This window comes from Lagopus muta, chromosome 8 (genome assembly GCF_023343835.1).
Source record: "Lagopus muta isolate bLagMut1 chromosome 8, bLagMut1 primary, whole genome shotgun sequence".
NCBI lineage: Eukaryota > Metazoa > Chordata > Aves > Galliformes > Phasianidae > Lagopus > Lagopus muta.
Window position 1 is genome coordinate 16,095,787 of NC_064440.1, and position 24,679 is coordinate 16,120,465.

The 24,679-nt window shown below is 35.7% G+C and overlaps 1 protein-coding gene across 4 annotated transcripts in view; it reads right to left on the reverse strand.

Moving 5' to 3' along the window:
• Window positions 1–10,951, reverse strand: part of KCNH7 (potassium voltage-gated channel subfamily H member 7) — a 211,390-nt gene extending 200,439 nt beyond the window's left edge. For 3 of the 4 annotated variants that reach the window (XM_048954018.1, XM_048954017.1, XM_048954016.1), the window contains exons 1-2: window positions 10,417–10,948; window positions 8,317–8,547 (exon numbers count right to left, since the gene is read on the reverse strand). In XM_048954018.1, the coding sequence (XP_048809975.1) occupies window positions 8,317–8,547; window positions 10,417–10,492 (307 nt within the window). In that variant the 5' untranslated portion in view covers window positions 10,493–10,948. Of the gene's footprint in view, window positions 1–8,316; window positions 8,548–10,416 lie in introns of all 4 variants that reach the window. The other variant, XM_048954019.1, reaches the window with a different exon arrangement.
• Between the last annotated feature and the right edge of the window lie 13,728 nt (window positions 10,952–24,679).

Consider the following 24,679-nt stretch of genomic DNA (forward strand, 5'->3'; position numbering starts at 1 on the left):
GAAACAACAAAAAGAAATGCTTTCCTGTACAACAGTCATAAACATGCAAAATACTAATGAGATTATCCAGCATTTTTTCCAGAGAGGAAGGAGTAAAGCAGATTGGCACAAATGAGTTTTGAAAGGAGGAAATTTGCAAGCTATTTTCAGAGACACACTTGCATTGATTTGAATGAAAAGTAGCAGAAAATGCTCTAAGTAATAAATAATCTTAAAAGGGCACCGGCTCTAAAATCTGAGAACATCTGGGAATAAGTGCTTTAGAACATGTCTGCTAGTGATTTAGATATATTTACATGATGATTAACTGCTTTTCAAGCAACCTGTATTTAAGAGGAAGAAAGGAAAAAATAATGTATGTCTATCTCTATTGTGAAGACATATCTGTTTTTCCATTCTATGGATTAATATCCAGGCATGTTTTGTCTGTGAAAGTGATAATAAGGCCCTGCCAGCAGTGGGCCAACACTGAAAGACCAGAATTTTTAATGTTGCAAGATTTAAATTTTGCAGTTTAATTCTATGAAAACTGGAGGCACACAGGCTAAGCCCTTTGTCTGTAAGAATTGTTTTCTAGCTCTCAGGTCATTAAGAATGTATCTGAGAGCAGAACAATTAGTTACAACCTTATTCCATGTCTTTGCTTTAAAAAGGCCAATATTTCAAAAGCTGATAGTGCCAAATGTTACTATATTTGGGTATTTTGATAAATCCTAATTTCACAGTGTTTGATGTAAACTATTGTGTTTCTGTGAACTGGACACTTAGGAAAGACTTTCTGGCTTCCACTGCATTCAGAGCAGAAATTTGAATGAGGTCACGGCAAAATGGAAAAGATTTTTATTCACTATGTGATACGAAGAGGGAACGAGGATGGGAAAGCAAGAACTTTCAGTAAGGAGGGAAGTACTGAAGGCAGATCTGATTTCTGGCCTAAGATTTCTTCTTGTCAGTTCTACTCAACTTTGAGCGATGATACAGTTAATAAAGTTGACATTTAAATACCATCTTTAGGTTTTCATGGTATGACGGCCCTTCTTTGATAACGATGAAGCTGGAATATTTTCTTTCTCTAGATAACACTTCAGCGTGATCATAAAAAGTATTAACAAAGTAGGCATAATTAAATCTGTAGCTAGAATCTGGTTAATGAAACAGAAAATGGCAACAGAATCTCCCCTATATAATGTTTATTTTGACATTTTTTATTGCATTTCTGTATCCTTTTTGGTGATATTTACTGATAAGATTTCATTGTGATTGCACAATGAAAGAAATTAAGAAAATCAAAAATGAAAATGCCACGTTATATCAGGGGGTCATTCCTAGGGAGCTTAAATTAAGGTATCTGTGTAAATAGCAGAGGTCAAAAATCACTTAGTGACTAACTATGGCTAGAATTCTGCTTTCCAAATGACATTTTAATTGAATTTCCAAAAGATTATTCAAATACATGTGCTATTTTCTTTATAAAATACCACAGTACACTAGAGTAAAAAATTCAAGATGTACAAAATTATGGCACGAATAGTTCTCACTTCAGAGGTGTGGACTTTCAGCTACATAAACTACGAAAGCAGCTGTAACTGTATATCCCCACTGCCACTATCATGCATTTGCTTTACTTAGATCTAGATTCACAGCTATGCTTCTAGTCATTTTTGAGATATGAGTTAGCAGTTTCCACAGTCAGCTTAGTCTTGTTAATGTGAATCCTATGGTGCCTGATTGAACTTTTTCATACTGATTTGGGAATCTAGGAAGAGCATGGAATACCTAGCATGTAAACTGAGACAAATATGTTTGGAACGCTTTAAAACAGGACCTGAAACCACTAAGATAAGATCTAATCCACACCACTGTTGTCTTTCCATTGCATGAAACCAGAGAGAACAGCAACAGTGTCAACATCAGTACTATTCAAAGTGCAATGTTCTGAAGTTTGTGCAATACCAAGTATGCGTAAGGCTGCTATTGGAGAAACAGTTGCTCTGGTGATATGTGAGCCAGTTTGGTGGAGAAGATGAATCAATCAGTAACACAAATCAGGAGTATGGAAAAACTCTCTTATTAGAACGTAACGTTAGAAAGGACACAAATAGAAGATGGAAACAGAGCACAATACAGTTATGTGAAACTGCATAAAAACAAAAAAGAAAACATCAGACTAGTAGCACTTCTTGTCTCATAACCCAAAACAAAAATGGCTTTCACTAAAACTGAAAGAAGCACATTGAAAACAGATAAAAACTTTGTTAGGCAATGCCTAATTAAAAGATTAAACTTGTTTTCATAGAATTTTATCATTTTAAAATGTCTTAGAAAAACTTTAATTTTGAATATGTGTAAAATAGCATCTCCTTCTACTGCTGTTTGACTCTAAAATGTGATACCTTCCTTAAATGTTTTCTAAAATCAGTAATCACTGATTCCTTCTAGCTTAAGCATGTGAAATTTCTGTCCCTTCAATAGTATAAGTTGACCCACTGACTTTCTGAATCCTGTTGTAACCCTGTACTATGGATGTCCAGAAGAGTTTCCCCTGGCTACTGTATTGAAGTGAAATCCTGATCAACTAGCTTGCAGGTTTTCAGTGTGTTGTAGAAGAACTTAGAACTGTCAGATTTTTCTAAATTCCATGTGTTTGTTTTTTTTAATTAAAGGTTCAGTTGCTGAAATAAACTAGTTGAATTCTTATTTATTTGTTAAAATTAGATATATCCGATAATACCTACTGAATCTTTAATATTGATATAAAAAGAATAATTTTAAAGATGACTGATTTAATTTAGTTCTTTTCTATTCAGATAATGTCTATCATTAGTAGGAGCACGTGACAATAAAAAAAGAGATTTTCTTAAGCCCTCCTTTCTAAGATAAATTCACCTTAACTTGAGAAGAAAAAAGAAATATAATAGAAAGCCAAGTAATTGAAAAATATGGTTGAAATTTGTCCATAAATAAAACTGCTTAGTATGAATGAAAACTGCTTTATCATAACCATTAGAAATCCCATCAGAAATGCAAATAAGTAGTGACCCACAGTTCTGAGCAGCCACAGGAACCGTAACTGAATGGGTATGGGTGAATGCCATACTCTGACCGTTGGAAATCAGACTGTTGCTCATAGTGCTCCCTGCTGCAAAAACAGCAGAACTGAATGAGACAGTGAAAAGTTTTGTCTGTTAGGGCAAGTATTAAAACCTGAAGTAGAAACAAACATTACACTGCAGACACAAGAAGAGGGTGTGTATTTCTAACTACACCTTCAGTAATACTCTGTATTTATTAAAAAAATATTTATTTTTAAGAACATGTGGACAAAGCTTGCAGTAAGGCAAGTTTTTTGGACAGTTGTTGGATGAAGAGGTAAAGCTTTCTTTATCAAAGTTCAGTCAGGTACCATTTCTTAAACCAGAAATTCCTGCAGCGGCAGAATTACAGAGTGATTTCATTAATTCACCTATAAAATCAGCTCTGGTTGAGGAATCCACAGTTGTAACTGTACTGTCTGACCGTTGGGTCAGAGCTAATCTAAGGGGTCTTGATGTACATGCAGGGGTCTTTCTTTTCAATTGTAGTTTTAACTGATTGGTAGATTCACAGCATTTATGAAGCACAAAAAGGTGAAGGAGAGCCTTGCTGAAGTCTAGATGATGAACTTCTAAGAGAAGTCCTGATCTTTCTATTTAAGCACACTTAATAAGATTTTCACTTTGTCAGTATGTTGATACTTTTTAGGATACATTTTAGCTTCTTATCCTCCAAAAAAAAAACAAACAAACAAAAAAAACCCAAAACTTAGAAGTCATTAAAAAAGTCACTAAAAATGTTAGTTTGAAACCTTAACCTTAGTGTGTTTTTATTAAAAATATGTTTAATTTGCAGTTAGTTGTGGCAAATTACACTTCTCAAACCAGGTAAGTGGCAAGGTTTGTAAGCATTCAGCAAATAGCAGCTTAATCTAATCTTTGCTCAAAACTATATCCTTCTGTAGTGTTCCTTATCCCTAGAATATCTGATATTTATAGGATAAGCTTAAATGATCTCCTTATTTTCCTTTGACAGCTATTCTTTATACTCTCAATGCTTAGATACAGACCATTGTTGTCTATAAACCATAGAGAAATAAGAAAAAAAATATAGTGGGATACAGTCCTTTGATTATCATAAATCCATTCTCAATCCCAAAATAATTACACTTTTTATGTCAAAAGCTTTACAGATTTACCACCTCAAGCAATATCTTACAGCTGTCAAAAATGATTTATGCAATAATGACTTAAAGTCCAAAATGGAGTCCTCAAAGGAAGAGCTGTCAAACATTTTCACCACAAATAATATTATTAAAATAAGAATTGATATTCTGTATAAGCAATATTTTACGTTCAACTATTAAAGAGATCATATAGTTACATAACTTGTGGAAATGAAGTTGCGAAATAGAGAGGAACATAGTGTGCAGCTGCTTTGATATCAGAGTATAATTTTCGAATTAAACAGATGTTAGTGCCTTATGGGCAAGATTAAAAAAAAATAATAATCTGTTCCAGAATAATAGTTTTTGAGTATTTATCTTTTATTTCTCATTAAAGGGATATTTACATTAAAAAAAAATAAAAAATCTACTGAGTCTTTAAACCCATGAGTAGTTCCAGTGACATCTTGTTGTATAATGACAAACTACGAATTTAAACCCTTAGTTTCGGCATCCATCTGTTCCTATTAACCATTTTTCTCAGTAATCATTAATATTTTTAATAGCTAAGTAATTGTCTACGGTGGCAATACTCCAACATGACAGGAGATTAGGATAACCTGAACAATCTGGATTGCAAAAGTAGCCTTATAAAAGGAAAAATGTGTGAGAAGAAATTCAAGAAAAATGTAGGCTATATTAACAACATTATTCTGATAAAAATACTGCAATGGGAACTAGTAAGGCTGTTAGCTGCAAATGTTAAAAACTTCTGAGGATGAGGCATCAGTATGGTTGGGACAGGGCTTGCTGGTTGTGTCAGTAATTCACCATTCCACATTCAGGCTACCTGCACAATTCTGTGAAGCCATCACAAATATTCTTCCCCTCTTCTCTACAATTTCCCCATTTTGCATGTCCCTTGTGAGTAACATATTTCTAAAACTATATTCTTTTTTAACTATTGTCTGTTGTATTTAAAGCAATGTAGATTCAAACAGCCGCCATTTTCTGAAGATCGGCCTGCTGCCAAAATTCTCTCATTCTTCTGCCCCCTTCACACTTCAGTGTGTGACCTGGCCGAAAAATTAAAGCAATGAACAGCAGCATTCAATCTTGCATCATCAAGATGTTTAAAACTCAAAACCTTGCATTTTTTTTTCATCTTGGAGGCTGTAGACAGTAGAGAATGTTAGAATCCCAACTCCTCATATGTATGAAATATTTTGCTTGTAAAAGAAGTTCCTTTTAGGTTGAAGTTTAAAGCTGAATCATTTTAAAACAATATTAGGTGGTATTTAGAACTTAAAAGGAAAATAATTAGTTATATAATGATTCTCTTTTTGATCTCTGCTTGGTGGACTTCTAATGACAGTAATTTTGAAAGTGAGAGGATATATGATCCTACTCGTATTTGAAATACTAAAAAAAATGTTGTAAGCACTAAAATTTTAATATAATCAGCTGCTATACAAATTAAATGATGGTGTGGTAGGAAATAAGCTTTTATTTGCATTTGCATGTTTATTGAGGACTTTATAATAAAGCCTTCAGACACATCAGTAGTTACCACCTTAAGGCACTTGATACCTTCATAAGCTGTCTTTCTCATCTGTATGCTTAAGTATTATGTTAAGTACTGCGCAATGGAAATCTATGAAATATATCTGCACGTAATGCCAAATCAAACTTTCAAGCAGCAGGCAGTTCATTGAAGGAACTTGGGTTATTTATGTTGAAAAAGTTACATGTCTAACTGTGCTGGTATTGAGCTCTTAAAATATTTTCATATTAGCTCACACTACACAATGGAAAATAAGCAACAAACCAGGCACTAAAATCTCAAATGTTTAGCAATTTTGTTAAATTCATTCTGCTTCAGAACCCAGAGAAAGTCTTTATTAGTTGTCATTGCTCTGTGTGTTTTTCTGTATAAAACACATTTCCAAATTTTAGATGAAAAGCAAAGTATATATTTTTGGTAATTTATAATAGCTATAGAGTATGCTTACCAAAATATATTATATCCATCACACAAGCAACTTAAATTTCTTAATACCACATAAGCTTCAGAACTTTTTCTCACATTTTCTACAGAGATTGAACATTATGTGTACCAAACAGAAAATTCTATATATACAAATGATCAAGCTGTCAGGGAGTTATGAATTTGAGTGCCAGACCTACCTTGTATCTTGTCAATTTTTAACTCTAATCAGTGACTCAATATTTTAAATGAAATTTAATTGTTCAAAAATTGTTGGTATTCATTTAAATTTAGCACAGCATATAGTGCACAATAAATGAATTTCGCATTTTGACCAGTAAATTTTTCAAGAATGTGTCTAGAAATATTATCCTTCAGTTTAAGGAAACTTTTCACAGAAGTGAAGTTATTGAAAACTCTTATACATGAAATTGTTTACAGTGAATAATCCATTTATAATGTACTTCAAAACTCAAAAATATTTACAAAGAGTACGGCAATTTTTGTGGACAGTTTTGCTTTGATTTGCCTCAAATAGATTATAGTGTGTTGTATGATGCCAAGACTCATCCACATGTAGAAAAACACATATTAAGGTTAACCACTGGATAAACAGTACTTTAGTTAAGCACTTCCATATCCCTCAGTATTTTGGAAATCTGAAGCGCTATTAAACAACCAGATCTCAAAACAATGCTCCAGGCTTGTGGCTGTGAAAGTTAGCAATGACATTCTCCTTTTGCAATATTATTTTTAACACATGCCAAGTTAACATAAACACAGTCTAGAAGTGTACAGACACACAGTGTCATATCTCTTGATAAATCTATGTTCAAGGCACAACTACAACAATCAATCTTGAGAAAAATCTACTACAGACCACCTAAGCAGATTTAAGAATAAAGGACTCTATTACGAATATGTTAAGAAGAACATTAAATATTGGTAGTGTGGGCAGAGTGAGTGCCCTGAGTCCTATCTGAATTATACCTGCCCAAGCTAAAAATAATATTACGACTCTCCGAGATAACAACAGAATTACTAAGAACATGGTATAACTGTGACTTTAAAATATGAGAGCATCCTTTGCATGTGATTCTAAAATTGATGCAAACAAAACACTGGCATTTCTCCAGAACTAATTTAAGCTCAGCATTTGAATATAAATTTCCTTTTCCTTCTCTCAAGAGCATATGCAGAGCAAGAGACAGAGTAAGATACACCACACATTCATTATTTGGATTTGTTTGAAGGACGAATGTTTCTGTAAATAACACTGGATAATGAGAAATAGAAAAAAGAGCCTAAACATAACTATTAGGTATCGTAGTTAGTTTTCATGGGTGTGCATTTTTTGGTCAGCAAATACAGTCAAGTATTCATTTCATGCTCTTTTACTAGGTAGAAAGCATAAGCCAGGCATATTTAGCCACTCTTCCTTATATCAGCAATATTGTTAACAGATACTGTATCTCCACCAAAAACCAGGAACACTTCCTGTAGTTTAACCATTCACATTTTTCTTACTGCGCCAACATAATTCTAGGACAACTTCTGGATTCAAATATAGATACTCCAAATTCACAGTATTTCATCTCTTAAAAGGACATCTCTTTTTCTTTATAAGCTGATACTTTCTACATTACAGGTCAATTTTTTTTGCTACTTTCAAGCCAGATGTGTTTTTCCAAGTAAAGTACTGCATTTAAATCATGCAGTTGCATTGTGTGAGGCTGGCAGAATTAAGACCTGAAACTCATATGTCATTTTTACTTTCTATGATCTCAAATAGTTCATAAAAATCACAGGATTCCTGCTTCCTGTATCTTTGCACTGTTGTAGGGTTGTTTACTATAGGAAATTTACACCGAATTTAAACCTAGAAAACTTTTGTTCAGTAGTCGCAGATGCAGTGCTAACCTCATTCAACTGTTACTGTCAGAATACACTGATATACTCTTGTGCACCCACTATCAAGGAAAATTCCCTTAATACTATGCTGAAGTGTACTTCACTGGACTTCAAAGGAATTATACCACTACTCCAGGGAAAGGTTTGGCCAGCAGACCAGACATGATTTTACCACATAATGAAATACACAGAAAGTCTTGACAATAAAAACAGACTTTACCATCTTTGTGATAGTAGGTGACTTCCACTTTCCTCTCCTCTGACCCCAGCAGTGCTTGAGCAATTTGAGCAATATGATGTCTTTTGGTCTCTGGTCCATGAAGAAAATCACAGGTGCAAGGTTTCTGCATGACATCTGGCCTGGAGAACCCAGTCATCTCACAGAACCCATCATTGCAGTAGATGATAGCACAATTCTGCACTCTAGCATTAGCAATGATGAATTTTTTATCTGCAATAAAAGAAAGTGATGCATTTTTTAGTACTCTTTCAACTTTTCATAAAGTGTTGATTGCACGGATGGATGCTAAACAACCACTCTTTTCACTGGGATGCCTGAAATGCAGTGATTTTTCAGTCATTTTATGTATTTAATTTGATCCACACGTTTTAAAGCAACTTCAATAAATTTAGAGTACATTAAAAGTGAAGATAGTTGTATTTTAAGGAAATAAAACCAGTCTGTGTGATTTTTCTCACAAAACTTCTCAACTTCAATTTTCTTTTCCTTTGTAGCTACAGTGAAACTTTGATGATGAGGAGGAAAGTGATGAACACTGTCCTGTCAGCCATGACTCCAGAGAAAGTCATTAAAAAGTTAGTATTTTTCTTTTTTTTGGCGGGTGAAGGGGATAGCTGTGAATAAGAAGGGAGGGAGTTCTACACAATTGTGGAACTTCCTGTGAAAAAGAACAACCAGCTGAGTCTATTAATTAGGGATTTTAATTGAGTTGAGTTTATAGTCATTCTTTTAGCAAAGCTATCTGGAAAAGAACATGATAAATTTTTGTTTTCTGTTTGTGTTTTAAAGTTACACCTATAAAAGAAAATATTCCTTAGCAAGAACATGAAATTGAAGGCACATCAAGGCAAATGAAAGGTTGTGGCATTTGAAACATTTTTTCACAATCCACTGAAGCTCTGTGCCTTAGTCCAGCACACTTTTTTAAAGGCTCACCTGGGAGAAAAGTTCAAAAGTTGTCATTTGACAGTTATTACATTTGTCACCGTTTACCACTATAACACACTACTCCTATTTTAATTATAAATGTACTGCTTTGATACATTTATTGTCAGTAATAGTTCCCTCTCTTTAGAAGGGACATGATACCAAGGTAGCAGTTGTTTATATTCAACATACATACTCTACAACATAAAAACTACTCAAGTAGCAACATTAACTTAGCATTTGGTTAAATTAGTACTACAAAGACTGTCTCTATTTTATTCTCAAATAAAATAAATATTGAATTGCTAATGTGTGTCTAAGTATAAGGAAGTACAGAAGCTAGAGTTAGCAGTAAGGGTTTGCAGTAGACTGATACTAACAATATGCTAAATATTTAAATAAATGTACATATATAAAACTACTGCTTCTAAATGAAATTCATTTTAAGCATCAAGTGTTCCTTCTTACTGTTAACAGTAAACCAGAGTTCCAGCCAGGAAAACCACTTCAGCTTCAGCCTCCTTGACAGGTAGCAAACCGCTGCATTGGAAAAGATCTCAGAGACTCCCTGAGGATGCATTTGCACTGGTCTGATGGATATTTCAGGCTTCCATAAACAAAGCAAATATTTGACAGCTATATTAAAATGCAGTCATGATGATAAGGTAAGAATATTTTCCATTTAATATCTCCTTTGCATATTATTTGTTTCCTCTTAATCAAAGTCTGCTTGTTCTGCTGTGTTTTGAAAAGACACTGATAATTATTATTAATAAGAAAATCAATAAATCTAACCAATTTTCCCAAGATTGTATAGACAAGCAAGATTGTAAACTTTGCGTTACAGCCATCTTTCTAGTTCAGAAAAAAGGTAAGATAGAACTTCTGTAGTTATACAGTATAAATGCAATCAAAAATAAAAACTGTTAATAAAAATGGAAGGAAAAAAACAAGCAACAAAACAACACAATAATTCAAGTCAGTAATCTGCATTCTAGATCTAAAGCAGCGTTACTCCTGCAAGGGATCCCCTCCTCACCTCTGGGATTTTCTTTCCAAGTAACAAACTTAAAATAGTCTGGAGCTGCTGTCCATTTAGTCACAAGCAGAATCAAACTACTGTAGCAAAATAGATAGAAAGAGAGAACTTACTTTGCCCTTCAAATTTTCGTATGATTGTACCCAAAAATGTATTTTGTGGTGCCACATGGCCTCTGCGAACAGGCATGTTTGTACAGATCTTCGGCTTTCTGTGCACAAGGACTTCTCCAAGGATCTCCTACACGGTTCCAGCTCTGAGCACCGAGCCAGCTACCCTTTGTGAGAAACCATCGTCCTCTGGAGCTCGGAAATCTCTTCCCATTAGCACCACTTCTAGACACACGCTTTTCCTATCGGAGTCAGATCCATCCCCCAGTTCTTTCTTTTTCTTTCTTTCTTTCCTTCCTTTCTTTCTTATTTTTTTCCCGGCGGACCGTGGACGCTATTGTCTGGGGCGGGTAGGGGTGGGGTAAAGCAGGAGGAGGTGGGGGAAAGATTACGAGGGTAATCGATCTCTAGCACCAAACATCGCCAATTTTCCAAAGCAAATGGCTGTGACCCGGCAGTTTCCGACGCTGTAGCGATGGTTAGAGGGCTGGAAGACTAATGTTGCTCCGCTGCCAGAGGGAGTGACGTTCCCCCCCTCCGGGTTTCACCACGGCGCGCAGCAGCTCGGATTACTCAAGCGTGGCTTAGCGAGAGCCAGCCAATAAATCTCTTCCAAACTCCGCGACAAACAGCGGCATCGGGAAAGAGCTACACCCGGCCCCGCCGCGACGTGCCGCCTCCCCCGCCGCCGCTGCAGGGGGAGCGAGGACCTGGGGCGGGGGGGGGGGGCCGCTGCCTCCTCTGGCCCCAGCGGCTCCGCCCGGCCCCACCGCCCTTCTCTGGGCTCCCGAACGTCTGCACGCCCCGTCTGCGGGTGGGGGCGCTACTGGGGATCAATATGCAGAAAAGGGACCACCGAGGCCCTCGAGATCTGTTCCCGTCCTAATGAAAAGGCTCGTCCTTTCCTCCTGCAACGTGACCCGGGGGAGGTTTTCCCCACGCCCCCATCTTGGCGAGGAAGGGGGAACTCTTGCTGCCGGGGGCCGGGCCGCTGCCGTTGCCTCTAAGGAGCACCCCACCCGCCGGCCCTGGGCGCCACTGTTAGAGGGCCGAGGCCGGGGGTCGGACCCGGGACGGGCGCTGTCCGTGGTCCTGAAACCGCCCGGCCGAAGATCGTGGAGGCGCCGCTGCCCGCAACTCCCCCCGCGACTCCCCTCCTCGCCCTCTCGGGTTCTGCCACCCCACGCAGGAAGCTCACCAGGGAAGCGACTGTTATTTTAAGCTGTCATTAGGGCTCCCCACACTACCCAGCAGGCAGAACGGTGTGTGTTCAGCACGGTGAGGTGATATGAGGAGAGAGCTGAGAGCAGCCATGCGGTGCTGGAAAGGCATCTTCAGGGCAGCAACGGATTCTTAATAAACTCACATGGAAAAAATAGCGGGGCACCTGCTCCCTTTTCTTTGTAATACGGAGCACAGGATATTGAGCCGGCAAACCACCGCCTCCCACCTGTTCTCCTACAGCATAAGCAGGTGTTTCCTTATTCCCGTGGGTTTTTCTCAGGTGTTGCCTTTGTTTCACTGTTGGCGCGTGTCTTCCTCTGTATCTGTCAGGGGAGGGATGCAGTCTGTTGAGTATGTGGACATATTTCTTAACTAATTTCATTTAATCTCAGTGGAATCATTCTGGATTTACACAACTGTAAATAATGTCTGAAAATAGCGCCTATATGTACATAAATTGTCTTTAGAAGGCTGCATAGTAATTTACTGTATACTAATTATAAAGCCTCAGCTCCATTAAGTGGTGTGTAATCATGTACATAATCAATCTTAGGAAGTGGGTGTTGCTCACTTACAGATGCAAATATTTTAATCCGTATATTCAGATGTATAAATCAAAGGAATAACAACTATATGTATTGTTTGTAATAATAATATTTAAAGAAGTGTAACATTTTTGCAACTTTCTGATCAATGCTGGAGAATGAAATTCTGAGAGAATTTTTACTTGATTTTAACATAGTGAAACGTGTATGAGGATGCAGGTTGATTTTTTTTAATCTTTCTGCTGTTTATCTTGACACCCACGTATTGCTCTGAAAATGTATTGAAGTTCCCAATAACAGCAGCAGAACTAGTGTACCTAAAGAGAGAGGAGCATACTTATTTTCATACTTGACTTAATAACTAACATCTAGTCAAATCTTAATTGCCATCATTCTGATTTTTGTGTAAAGAAATGGTACCATTGTTTCTAAAACAGCAATAGAAAATAAATACAATAAAATTGTGACCTGTACAAAACAACAAATGTGTACTTCCAGTAGTTAACAGTTTGTAGCAAACTATGTCAACTGAGGAAACCCTGTAGGTCAGTTGAGTCTGGAGTCCTTCAGGTGCTTGGCTGGCAATAAATAAATAAATAAATACATACATAAATTCAGTAATTCAGACCTCACAGAAGCCCCATCTTTTCACGTTGTTTGAATGAAACACCTTTGTTTGCATGAAACGGCAGAGACAGGACTCCAGAAGTCCTTTTCCATTCTGTCTCCTGACACGATAATATACATTGGGGTCCAAATTTTATTTTTTGCTTAGTTGGTTTAGGAACTGATTAAGATAACCCCAGTCAAAACAAGATAACTGCTGCTCAAAGATAAGATCTGAAATGTGCTTTTTGATAGGGAATGAATTCACAAGAATGATGGGATATAATATCTATATGAGCAATAGGTGGCATCAGAAAATCTGTCAACACCATGATTTATACCCCTACAGTCCTGTAGATGCTCTGTTGCTCTTGGAGTTTTTAATACTTATTTTGCATAAAGCTTTACAATTTTCTGTAGTAAGCCAACAGTGAGAGAAGTGCAAGATGAAAATATCTTAAACTAGGCAATTTACTAATAGTAAGTAATTTACTAATAGAGTAAAGTGATCATTTGAGAGAATTTACATTTGATTGGAAAATGTATGCATATAAGTGAAAATTTTGAATTCATCATAAATATGCCTCTCAACTGTGATAAAAGAAGAGGAGAATGCCACAGGGATCTTTGTTTTATCTCTAAAGTTGTGCAACTGCTAGCTCTGCAAGAGAGCAAAATACCGAGGGAGGGTGTCTCCTGAGCTAAGCTGTATCCAACACGAGTGTTTCTTTGTCCTCTGCCCCTCATGGCACTGCCCTAGCCACAGCCCAGCCGTGGCTCCCCAGTGAATACCACTGTTCCACAGCAAAACTGTATATGGCATTTATTGGACTCTATTGAAACAGAGATTTCAATGGTTTTGCTGACATTTTAACTACTTTCCTTTCAAGTTCCTTTGGAGAATTTACAGAGGTTTATCTCTGTAGATGTGCTATTGACCTATTTTGACATTTTAGCATTTAGCAATTAAACCTTTTATCTTAAGGAGAGGATAGCTCTGGGGAAATATCTCTGATCATATTTCCCATCATTTTGGTGGAAAAAAAACACCAAAAAACGAGTCATTTCAGTTTCAGTTCGGTATTCTTATCATCCTTATCTATGCTTTTAACTATTTGCTGCTCCAAGAGGCTCTCTAAGAGAAATGTTCTTTTCCAGCATAAATTATCTTTCTCTGTGTTCTGTTCTTTCTGTTTTATTGTTCTCCTGATTCTACAGCTTGCCCTCTTATAGACAGAAGTTTATTAGTGCAATCCCATTTGAATAAATACATCGTATATATATACTACTAAGTCATGATAGTTCTTTTGTTTTTGTGTTTTTTGTTGTTTTTGTTTTTGCTTGTGGATGTTTTTCCACTTTTCCAGCTAGCAAACTAGCATGAGATAACTGTGTTGCTTTGACACCAACATATCATGTGTGAACTGTCATTTATTCATCCATCTGTGCCTCCAATTTTAAATAAGGCTGGGAATGTCTTCAGGGCTGTTGAATGAAATATTGAAACTTTATCTCAGTTCCATTTTGTACTAAGATGGCCTTTGTGATTCCTTGACTGATTTATGTTTCCTAATCAACACCTTGTGTTTTTTTTCTCTCTCTTTCTTCCTTATCTTTTTTTTTTTTTTTTGTATTTAATGCTGTCTTTCTAAAATTTCAAGTTATAACATTAGATTTTGTTTTAATTCCTCACAACAATAGTTATAATCAATTATATGATGACTAGCTAGGATTTAGGTGCAGACAAAGTATGGAGTTACCTGGGGCAAGGGGCTGCCATATTACCTCTGTTGGAGAAGATAAATACAGTTGTTTGGACATAATGAGCAGCCAAACAGCAAATCTTTGCTGATGCTACTGAGATTATAGGGTGCATGTGGTGACAGTTGCAGCTGCCATAATTGGCTCCTTCTAAAAGCAACTTGTCTTTACTTACACTGTGGTGATACCCCTGGATGAGTATATATTACACCCACGTAGCCTACATAACTGTCTAAATTGCAAAATGGAAATACTTCGTTATTAATATTATTGCAAAATTCACCTTGAAATAGGTCTGATTATTTTATCTTGTGGTGTTTTTTTGTTTGTTTGTTTGTTTGTTTTTCCATTTTGTTGCTCTGAAAGAAAAAGCTTCTATTTCTGGCAAAGCTGCAGAAATGTAATTTATTATTCTATTTGGCCTTAAGGTTTACTTCTTCAATGTGTCTGCATTTAGATCTCATTAGTATTCAAGTTTTCAGCTGTCTCAATGAGAGGAAGGATATCAAGTTTTTAGTATCACAAAGGGACAAAACAAGTGTCCATAGAGTATTATGCTCTAAAAAGTGATTACGAATTTCTTATTAATTTTGCAGCTAGCTGAATACCTCAGTAACCATAGACATGTATATTACAGTTATTTTGGATTTTGTATAATATATTTTTATATAATTCTCTCTTATGAGCTGCAACTTGATGAAAACAATGTGAATAACAAGTGCAAAACTTAGAACCGTAGAACCTCTGTGAGCTGAATCTTCTAGGTTAATAAAGGTAAGATAACATAATGTGGCAAGAAAGTAAAAAAACAGGTATCAACTTTTTCTGGAAAAAAAAAAGTTAAGTTTGTTATTCTAAAGTATACACTGTTCTTATTACATACTGTGTTAGAATGCCTAGGGATTCATAACCTCATGCCTTAGGATTGCTCCGGAACTAGTATGTATAGGTCATGAAAACAGAATTACAAAAAGCATCAATATATCCATCTACTCTACGTCCTGCCAGTGGATTTTTCCCTTCAGTATATTTGCATTTGTATTATTCATTTAGGATTTAAATTATTCAAGCAATGAGGCTTCCACTTCTTCCTCTGAGAGACTCCTTCAATATCTCTCTGTCTCACCACAGGGTTTCATTCCCACATATTAAGCTACAGTTTTGGTGTGTGCTCTTGCTTTGGGAGTTTACATTATTTAGATGCTCATCTGGTTTTCTGGATTCTTGGCCAATAATGGGTGCCTCAAATTACTCCTTGCTGACCCCCTCTGGCCAATTAAGAGTGACAGAAATGACCCCAACGTGTTCTGTGCCTCTCAAGGATTTTCTAGCTAGATCATAGTGCTATGCTCATGATTCTGGGAGCTGTCATTCCAGAAAGAACATTGTTAGTAACTAGACAAGATATTAAACATTTATTTATTATTATTATTATTATTATTATTAACTTTTATTAATTTATTTTTCCCCTCATGCAATATATAGAGAAATATTAATGGGAGCCTGTTTCATATATCTGTGAATAATAATTCCTTACCAAGGGAAATGTACTTGAAGATAAAACATGCATTTCCTGTAATCTATCTTCCATCATAATATGGGCATAATATTTTAGAATAATGGCTCATGTAAGAACTATCAGAACCGGATTACCTATCTTAATAAGCAGTGTATACCTAATAAAAATGGAGTGAAGTGGGAAAAAAAAAATCTGATATGTATGTATTCATTGCTAGAGCACGAAAAAGGTAAATTCTTGCTTGTAAGTTATTCATTTAACTCAATCTATCTATTTCTAAAATGACTTATTTGTATGCAAATTCCCACTGCCTTATCTATTGTGTATTCACAAATTGAGTGATAGAACTATCATCTGTTACATGAATTTGCTTCCTTTTCTTACCTCAGATTCTCCGTTGGGTAAACTTTACAGTTTGGATATCATTTATGTCTGCACATGTTTTTGTTTGTTTGTTTGTTTGTTGTTTTTGTTTTTTTTAATGAAGAGTAGTGAAATAGTGCACCTTATACTTGGAGCAGGTTTAAGGTGATTCCTGGCTGCCCATCTAATGCCTGTGAAAAGTACAAGAGTTGTGTAGATCTTCCTGAGTTTGTGAGTTTTATGGTTTTGCTGAAATTTCTCCCACTTTAGTTGCAGCAGGCATCCAAGGTTTGTGTCCTCAGAGAAAACCAATAGATGAGCTCACCTGAGCTATGATCTTTAGGGTGTGTAGGTCTAGTACATTCTGTGCGGGCAGTATTTCCTTTCACAGAGAATTTCAAACTATTCAATTTCTAAGCAATCATAAACAAAAATGTACATTATCAAAGTTGTTCACAGAATTCTCACTCTTCCCAATCAGCTCTGTAAAAATGGTAGCTGTCTACCAGTGGAGTTAACTTCAAAGAGGTCACAAGGTCACTTTTATTTCTCGGCTTTTTTTTCCCAGTATTGGACCATAGCAGCTGAATTTCTGATGGAAATTGTAGTATTTCCATATGCTGCTAGCTTAGCAAACAGTATGGTAGCCACAGCTCCTATTTTTCTTTCCTTTGCCCTGCAGCAACTGGCAGTGAAGCATTGCTAGACAGCTGAAGGGACAACAGCTGTTCTGAAAGAGTTTGGTTCACATTAGAGATTTTTCTTGAGAGTGACCAAGAGGTAATGAGACTCCTTTGGACAATATCAGACTGGATGTGTTTTCAATCAGTAACCACACATAAATTTCTTCCTATCAAGGGTTCATTTTAAAATCAATAAAACACAGTTTTGAAGCATATAAAGTGGTCCCATTTGGGCATCATTGTCTTGGCAGTACAAATTATCCTAGCAGAATTTTATTCTAATAGATAAATATGGATTTTGTTTTGCTTCCCTTCCTTGTGCTGATCTGTTGTAATTTAGGATAGATTTCATACCCTTCAACCAAGAACTCCTTGTCCCACGTTTCCCATCAATTTCAACTTTTTGACTTCCCTACCTACCTCTTATCTGCTGGTTATAATTATTTACTTCTGTATTTCAACCTCATAGAAAGAAGGAGAGAAAGAACAAGTAGAAGGAAATATAAATGGGCCAAAAAAAAAAAAAAAAAAGCAACAGAAATTGAGTTTGCTAAGAAAAGAGGGGCAGAGAGACAGCTTCATAATCCAAAATCAGAGAATACAAGAGAAGACACTGAGACAGGCCAAAAATTGTAACATGGTAAACTTTGGTAGCCAAAAGTAAGTATTAATTCAAACAATTTCAGGCAAATATAAAAATTCACTTTAATCAACTCAAACAATAATTTCAAATGCTTAGTCCATCTCAAGTGTTTCTCAAGCATGTTTATCCTACTATTCCTAAGAATGGTTGTCTGACCCAAAGGCCTTATGGGCTTTAAACAGAGCTGTGATTGTAAAAATTTTGGATATTGTATTCCAGAACTCAGCATAATAAAACATTCTTATTCCACTCAGAAGTAAAAGAACTAAAAACTTGTCTGAGACTTTATCTTTACTAATATCTCTATACTGGCTTGATGATGATGATTTTTTTCCTCCTAAATATCTAAGTACTCGTAGTAGTGCACTGTATTTCTATGTTAATCAGAAATCCCAGACTATGCTTTTTCATTTTTAGTGCTCTAAACCTTCCTTGCTCTTTCTACATACTTTAACATACTTTAACACAGTTAACATACTTTACACAGTCGCTTCATCTAAATAAGATAACTACAGTTTCTACACTGCACTCACTTAGTCATTAGCAATCTTATTATTAGCATATTCTAACAATCAGTTTTCTAGGTGAAGCTTTCTCCACCTGGGATATACACGTATATTTTCTCCATACAATTTTATTTTCCCACATTTGATTTTCAGTATTATTTTCCAAGTAATATTATTCCTCTGTAATTAAGCATAGTCCAGACTCATATGGAATAATAATTTCTGATACTGTAGTAATCAGTACTGTTCAAATAGCTATCAGTAGTACTTTGCATACATCCAGTTCATATGTTTCTCTTTCAGTATTTCCATTTTTATTTCATAATATCATAGCATGAGATCACAGACAATTTTATTACAAACAGTAGTGTTTGTCTGATTCATTAGAAGAGACATCCATATCCTGAAACAGCAATTTCTGTCACAATTGTAGTGTACAAGCTGATCTGCTGTCTCTGCAGATAAAATACATGAAATGTAGGCCACATTTTCAAACCCAGTTGCCTGTCTGAAGCCAACAGTTCCAGGATTGTGTTGATGCAGCTGCAAATGAATGGCTACATTTTTCATTAAGAATTGCAATCAATAACCCTGCTGAAGCCGATATGAAGTACAGGTACTTGGCAAGTGAGAATTTTACTCATAATCTATGAAGACAGTGAGAGATGACATATTGTTTTTTTTTTTTGAAAGGGTCATTTGCTGTCTAAGATGGATTTTATTACAATAATCTCTCCTGGATTTCTTCTCTCCTCCATTATGTCTATTTCACTGTAATATAATTAAGACATACATTGTCATTCTCCTTCTTCCAGAGTTTCCAGCACTTATCTACCATTCAGTGTAAGGTTTTGGCAGGATGAATAATGAAAGTCAACCTTTCTGCTTATAAGAGTAGTAAAAGCACTTCTATACCCAAAAAATACATTCAGAAATATCAAGTTTTGCTCATGAATTTATCATACCGATGTCCTTATTTTGCTATTTTCCAGTTATCATTTATTTTCAAGTTATTTAAGACAGGTGCATATAAGATCACATGATAGATTTGCTATTGCTGGTTATTACAATTTTTACTATTTATTTACCATTTATTTTCATAGTATAACAGCCAACTACTCTGCTTTATTTTAAAGAGATCTTCTATATATCTTATGTTACTCAAAGCAGTCCCTCAGAAGCTCTGGTTTAGTTCTATAATGAACTGTTCACAAAGGCTTTGGAAAGGCTAGTTTCATAATTCTTCAAATAGTTATAGAATCATAGGCCTGGGTTGTAAAGGACCTTAATGGTCATCTAGTTTCAACCCTTCTGCAGTGTGCAGGGTTGCCAACCACTGGACCAGGCTGCTCAGAGCCACATCCAGCCTCCAGGAATGGGGCATCCACAACCTCCTTGGGCAACCTGTTCCAGTGCGTCACCACCCTCTGAGTGAAAAACTTCCTCCTAATATCTAACCTAAATCCCCCCTGTATCAGTTTAAGACCATTCTCCCTTGTCCTATCACTATCCATCCATGTAAACAGACGTTCCCCCTCCTGTTTATACACACCCTTCAAGTATTGGAAGGCCACAATGAGGTCTCCCCAGGGCCTTCTCTTCTTCAAGCTAAACAAGCCCTGTTCCATCAACCATTCTTCAAAGGAGAGGTGCTCCAGAACTAAAACAAGATACAAACCCATATGCTATGTAATTTATATATGTAGCCATGCTGATCTGCATAATTTCAGAACTTCCAGATCCTGGCAAATCCAGGGGCAGATTCACATGTAAAAATTTACTGCTTCTCAAAACATTGGTCTTACAGTCTTTTTTCCTTCAATCCCAAAGGAACTGAAACATGAAAACAAACCTATGAAGTCATAGTCAGTATTGTCAGGATTTTGGCATTTTGATTTTTTCTTTGTAAAACCTGATTTTTTTCCTGTGGAACTCTGACATTTTGGGAAGTGGATATTTGGAATCATAGGGCTCCTTTGAGGGAGAAACTGCCATCAGCTCAAAGAGTAATGATTTCATTGCACTCAATTCTGAAATCTCAAGACTGCTGTGATCTGCTCAGAAGTGAATATCAATTTTCAGACTGTGTCAAAGTCCCCGGTCTATATTTGAGGATAATATAAAGCCAAATACATCTTCAGTTTGGGCAAATAAAGTCCCATATAGTGGTACAATAGTCCTTGCTCTGCTAGTGATTGCCTGGAAAGGCCATGGAGTCCCCTTCCTCAAAAGTTCTCAAGGCCAGAATGGATCAAAACCTGATCTTGCACCTCATCACTGACACTGCTTTCAGGTCGAAATTGCACTGAATATTTACTGAAGTCCCCTTACAACTTCATTATTATGTGAAAATATGATGCCATGTTTGATTTTTTCAGATATACTAGGATTTGCTTTGTGACTGTTCAAGAGGTATAAATTCTGCTGCTTGTGCTTTCTGCCTACAGCATCTTCATGCTGACCTCTCATGGCTTCCTGAAGCATGAAGATCTATTTCTACCATTAACTGAAGCTCTTGCACTGTCTATCATCAATACTATGAATGTAGGTCCTGACATGAGGTGTTCTATAAGTTTATACGTTATTGATTAACACATTAAAAGGCTGAAATGCATATGTATGCTAGCAAGATACTAGTCTGTGATATTTGAAACCTTTTCAGACTAAACGTTAAATATAACAACACAGTCTTTCGTTGTATGTTTTTAACAACAGCCTAATTTCTCCTGTCCCTCAGAGACCTTCTGTCTCAACACTGCTTTTCTCTAGTGAGAGTTTGATGTTTTACATTGTTATTCATTCACCTGCCATAAAATGTTTTCTGGTCTATATCGCTGTCCTTACACTCAGGCACTAAGTGTCTTTATTTCCTCCACAACTCCTTTGAGGTAGTATAACACGGGAACTTGCTGATCCTTCTCAGATGTGGAGTATTATAACATCATTGTTTGGTTACCAGATTTCCCTCTTCCTTTTTATTCAGTTTCTCTGTCCTCAGCACTGACATGTTTTCCTTTCCAGTAGTCGTGTGAGCAGGCTAATTTGAATAACCTCTATAGAGATAATACACAAAGAGTTTGATTTAATTTTGCTTTAATTTTATTATATGAAATGTAATTTGATCGTGAGTAGTACAATCACAGTGCAAATGGCAAGTGTCAGGTGTATCTTATTGCCTGGAACATTTGAGCCCTCTACTTTTAATTGGCCTTCCTCTGTCTTGCAGTAAAAAAAATTACAATGTTACTGTTAGAGAAAAAAGACCATAAACCAATTTAATTCTAGTTCAGTTTCTGTGATAAGAAGTAGAGGTCAGTGCACCAGCCAATGCCCAAAGGAAACAGAAGCATGGACAAATAAACAATAGCAAAGTGTGCACCTCCAAATAAGTTGAATAGACTAAATAGTTATTAGGAAGCAACTTACTCATAACTGTTCTTTTTATGAACCAAAACCAGATTCAGCTTCTTTCATCCAGCACATGAATGTCTCTTTTTTCACTTGCTTTAGACCTACTTAACTTTAGGATTGTGTTTTGTGCATTTTTAATTTAATTTTATTTATTTATTTATTTTGTGAACATTCCACCAAAAAAGAACTCCTGGAACTGAAAATGGAAGAGCAAGACAGAAATTATCAATATTCTGTTTTGTATTAATATTTATAGACTTATAACTGCTGGTGGTTGAATGCACATACTTTCTTCAGCGAATTTCAAATGAGTCAATTAATATCAGTTAGTAGAATGTACCTACTAAGCTAAAAAGTAATAATTTAATTTAAAAAGAAAGATTCTTAATCTAAAAAGAAAGTGGACATCTGTGATTATTAGGAAACTTCATTAATTATGAATCCAAGCACGTATGCAGCATTAAAATCCTCCTGAAATAGTTCACACTTGAGACAGATCGTGGGATATGTTAATCTAGTAGTGAAGCCCTGGCTTTAAAACCATCTGCTTTTCCTATGTGAAAAGGCCTAAGGAAGGACAATAGTGTTATAGTAATATATGACAATCACTGCCAAACAGCATGTCTAGTTCAAGTCAAAATACTTTATCTGAGAAAATGTGAGGAAAAGAACAAATGAAGTTAGGGTAATATGTCTTTTTAGGCAAAAATAATTATTGCTTCAAATTAAAAGAAATGTATAGCATTTTATGTAATTGGTTTTGTCAAAGATTACATTTTATTTCTTTTTTTGCCTTGGGATCTTTTAAATCTCTAGATAAATAAGAACAAATTTGCAATCAGTTCTTTGTTTAGTGATTAAAGGACATTTTTAACATCTGCTATTTTTAGCACTTACTAGGCAGAGAATTTAGTTTTATCTTCTTTTTTTTACTTTATGGTATTCAACACTTTTCTATTGTCTGTATGTTTTCTATGTAAATCACAGTTGATGAGTTAGATAGGATTCTGATGTGTACTTTTATGATATTATTCAGTGGTAGAAAATTTTTCAAAGACCTAAGGATTTGGTCTTTTTATGTTCTTACTTCCATTAGCTAAATTCTTGTGAGGGTAGTTCAGGAAGAGAAAGAAAAATAATAGGGCTCTTTGTCTTTTTGTTTTGTTTTTGGTTTTGTTTTTTTTTTCATGAAAGAGGAAAGATGTGTTTTCTTTAGGGAATCTTAAACAATAAAAATCTCTCAGAAAATATCGGATTCCCATAGGTAAATATCCCTCTTCTTACCCACTTTCCCTCTCTTGATATATCAGTCAGATTATAACAAGAACCATTCAACTTTCTCACTACCCTGTACTCATATGGCCTCTTGCAGACTTTTAGTTTTAGATTTTATTTATATCATTTTTTTCTGATTCTTTTTTTCTTAAACAAGATATAAACAGGACAATGTTTATATACATGCATGTATTATATATTACTGTAGACTTCTCTACTAACACAATTCTCAGCAAGCATGCTTAAAACAGAATAATACATAAAACATACCAAGCACACAATAGTGTTCCCTGTAAGCTACTGCTTCTTAAACATTTCAATACTGCAAAGCAACAACTTTAAATCTCAGATTACTCTCCCCTTCCTAGTGAATTCTAATTGACCTACTTATATTCTTTCTTTCTAGATAAGTCTGTGAATTAAGTGTAATTCTATTGAAGTCAATACTGTTGTAAAGAACAGAAGAATTATGGCCATAAAGGCTAAAAATTGTTGCCCAATCCTCTGGTGAAATGTACAGTTTCTTGTTAATTGGGATTAGAGATTAACTGGTTTAACTCAAGGTAATAAAAAGAGACCAAAAATGGTTTTTAGCTTACAGCATTAACAAGACATCTACCATATATTTCTGACATTTAGCCCAGTTTTTAAAAACTTGCCAGCCAGTTTTACCAAGAATCTTGGTAGCAGTATGTAGATACCTATTTGTTAAGTTCAGAGTAAATACAATAATCATTCCCTGTTCCTAGGGAGTTCTGTTTTTAAAATGACATGAATAGCATGAAGTGACATGTTTTTTCTCTAGTAGAAGAGCCTATCTAAGATGGCAGCGAGAGTGAAGACAATGCCTAATAAGACCTTAAAGTTTTGTTTAATTTAGTTTTTGTATTTTATCTACATTTTTAGCTTACTTGTGATATGTGTTTTTCTGTACCTTGAAACAAATCAGCAGTTATCTAAGAACAATTATAATCCTTTTTCTTCCATAGCGCAAACAGAACATTAGAATTAGATACAGATATCTGTCTCAAGGACAGCATTAACTATGTACATCTAGCCTACTTTTGAACATACAATCACATATTTTTTTCAGTGTCACTGTGATCACCATGTTGTTATTATATTTGTATTTGCTTTCTAGCTAACCATACTATATAAGCAAAAACCTGCAAGTTACACAGTAATTAATCCTTGAATGACAGAGTAACTATAATTATGATCACAGGAACAAGTAATCTACAAGAACGTAATTACTCTGGGCTGTGTTCATCAGAAATCATCCATGAAAGCCTGTGGCAGCTACTGAAGGTCACGGATCATGGCTCAGTCAGGCTATTCATTTAAGCTTGGCGAGCTTTGTGTGTTCTCTCCTCACCTTTTGAACACAATTGTGTGCTAAGCATTGTACACTTGGCAACAGTAACAATTGCTGTCCCATTTCTAAACCTTTGCCTACCTAGAAAAAGGGAAAAGCCTTACCCTGACATCCATAATTCTCTAGCTAAATCTAAGTCTGCCTTCAGATCTCATCTGGTCTTGGAAATGGCAATAGCAGACCTTAAGAAGGGGGCCAGACTACAATAATCAACTACAAACTTCTGTTTGAAGTAGATTATTTAGTATTGTCCTCAGAGGTGCATGGATACATACAGGCTATTCACATGCTTGGTAGATTTTCCATCAGAGCTCATTAATGCATTGCAAATGTCTCAGATTCTGTCCTCTTTCCC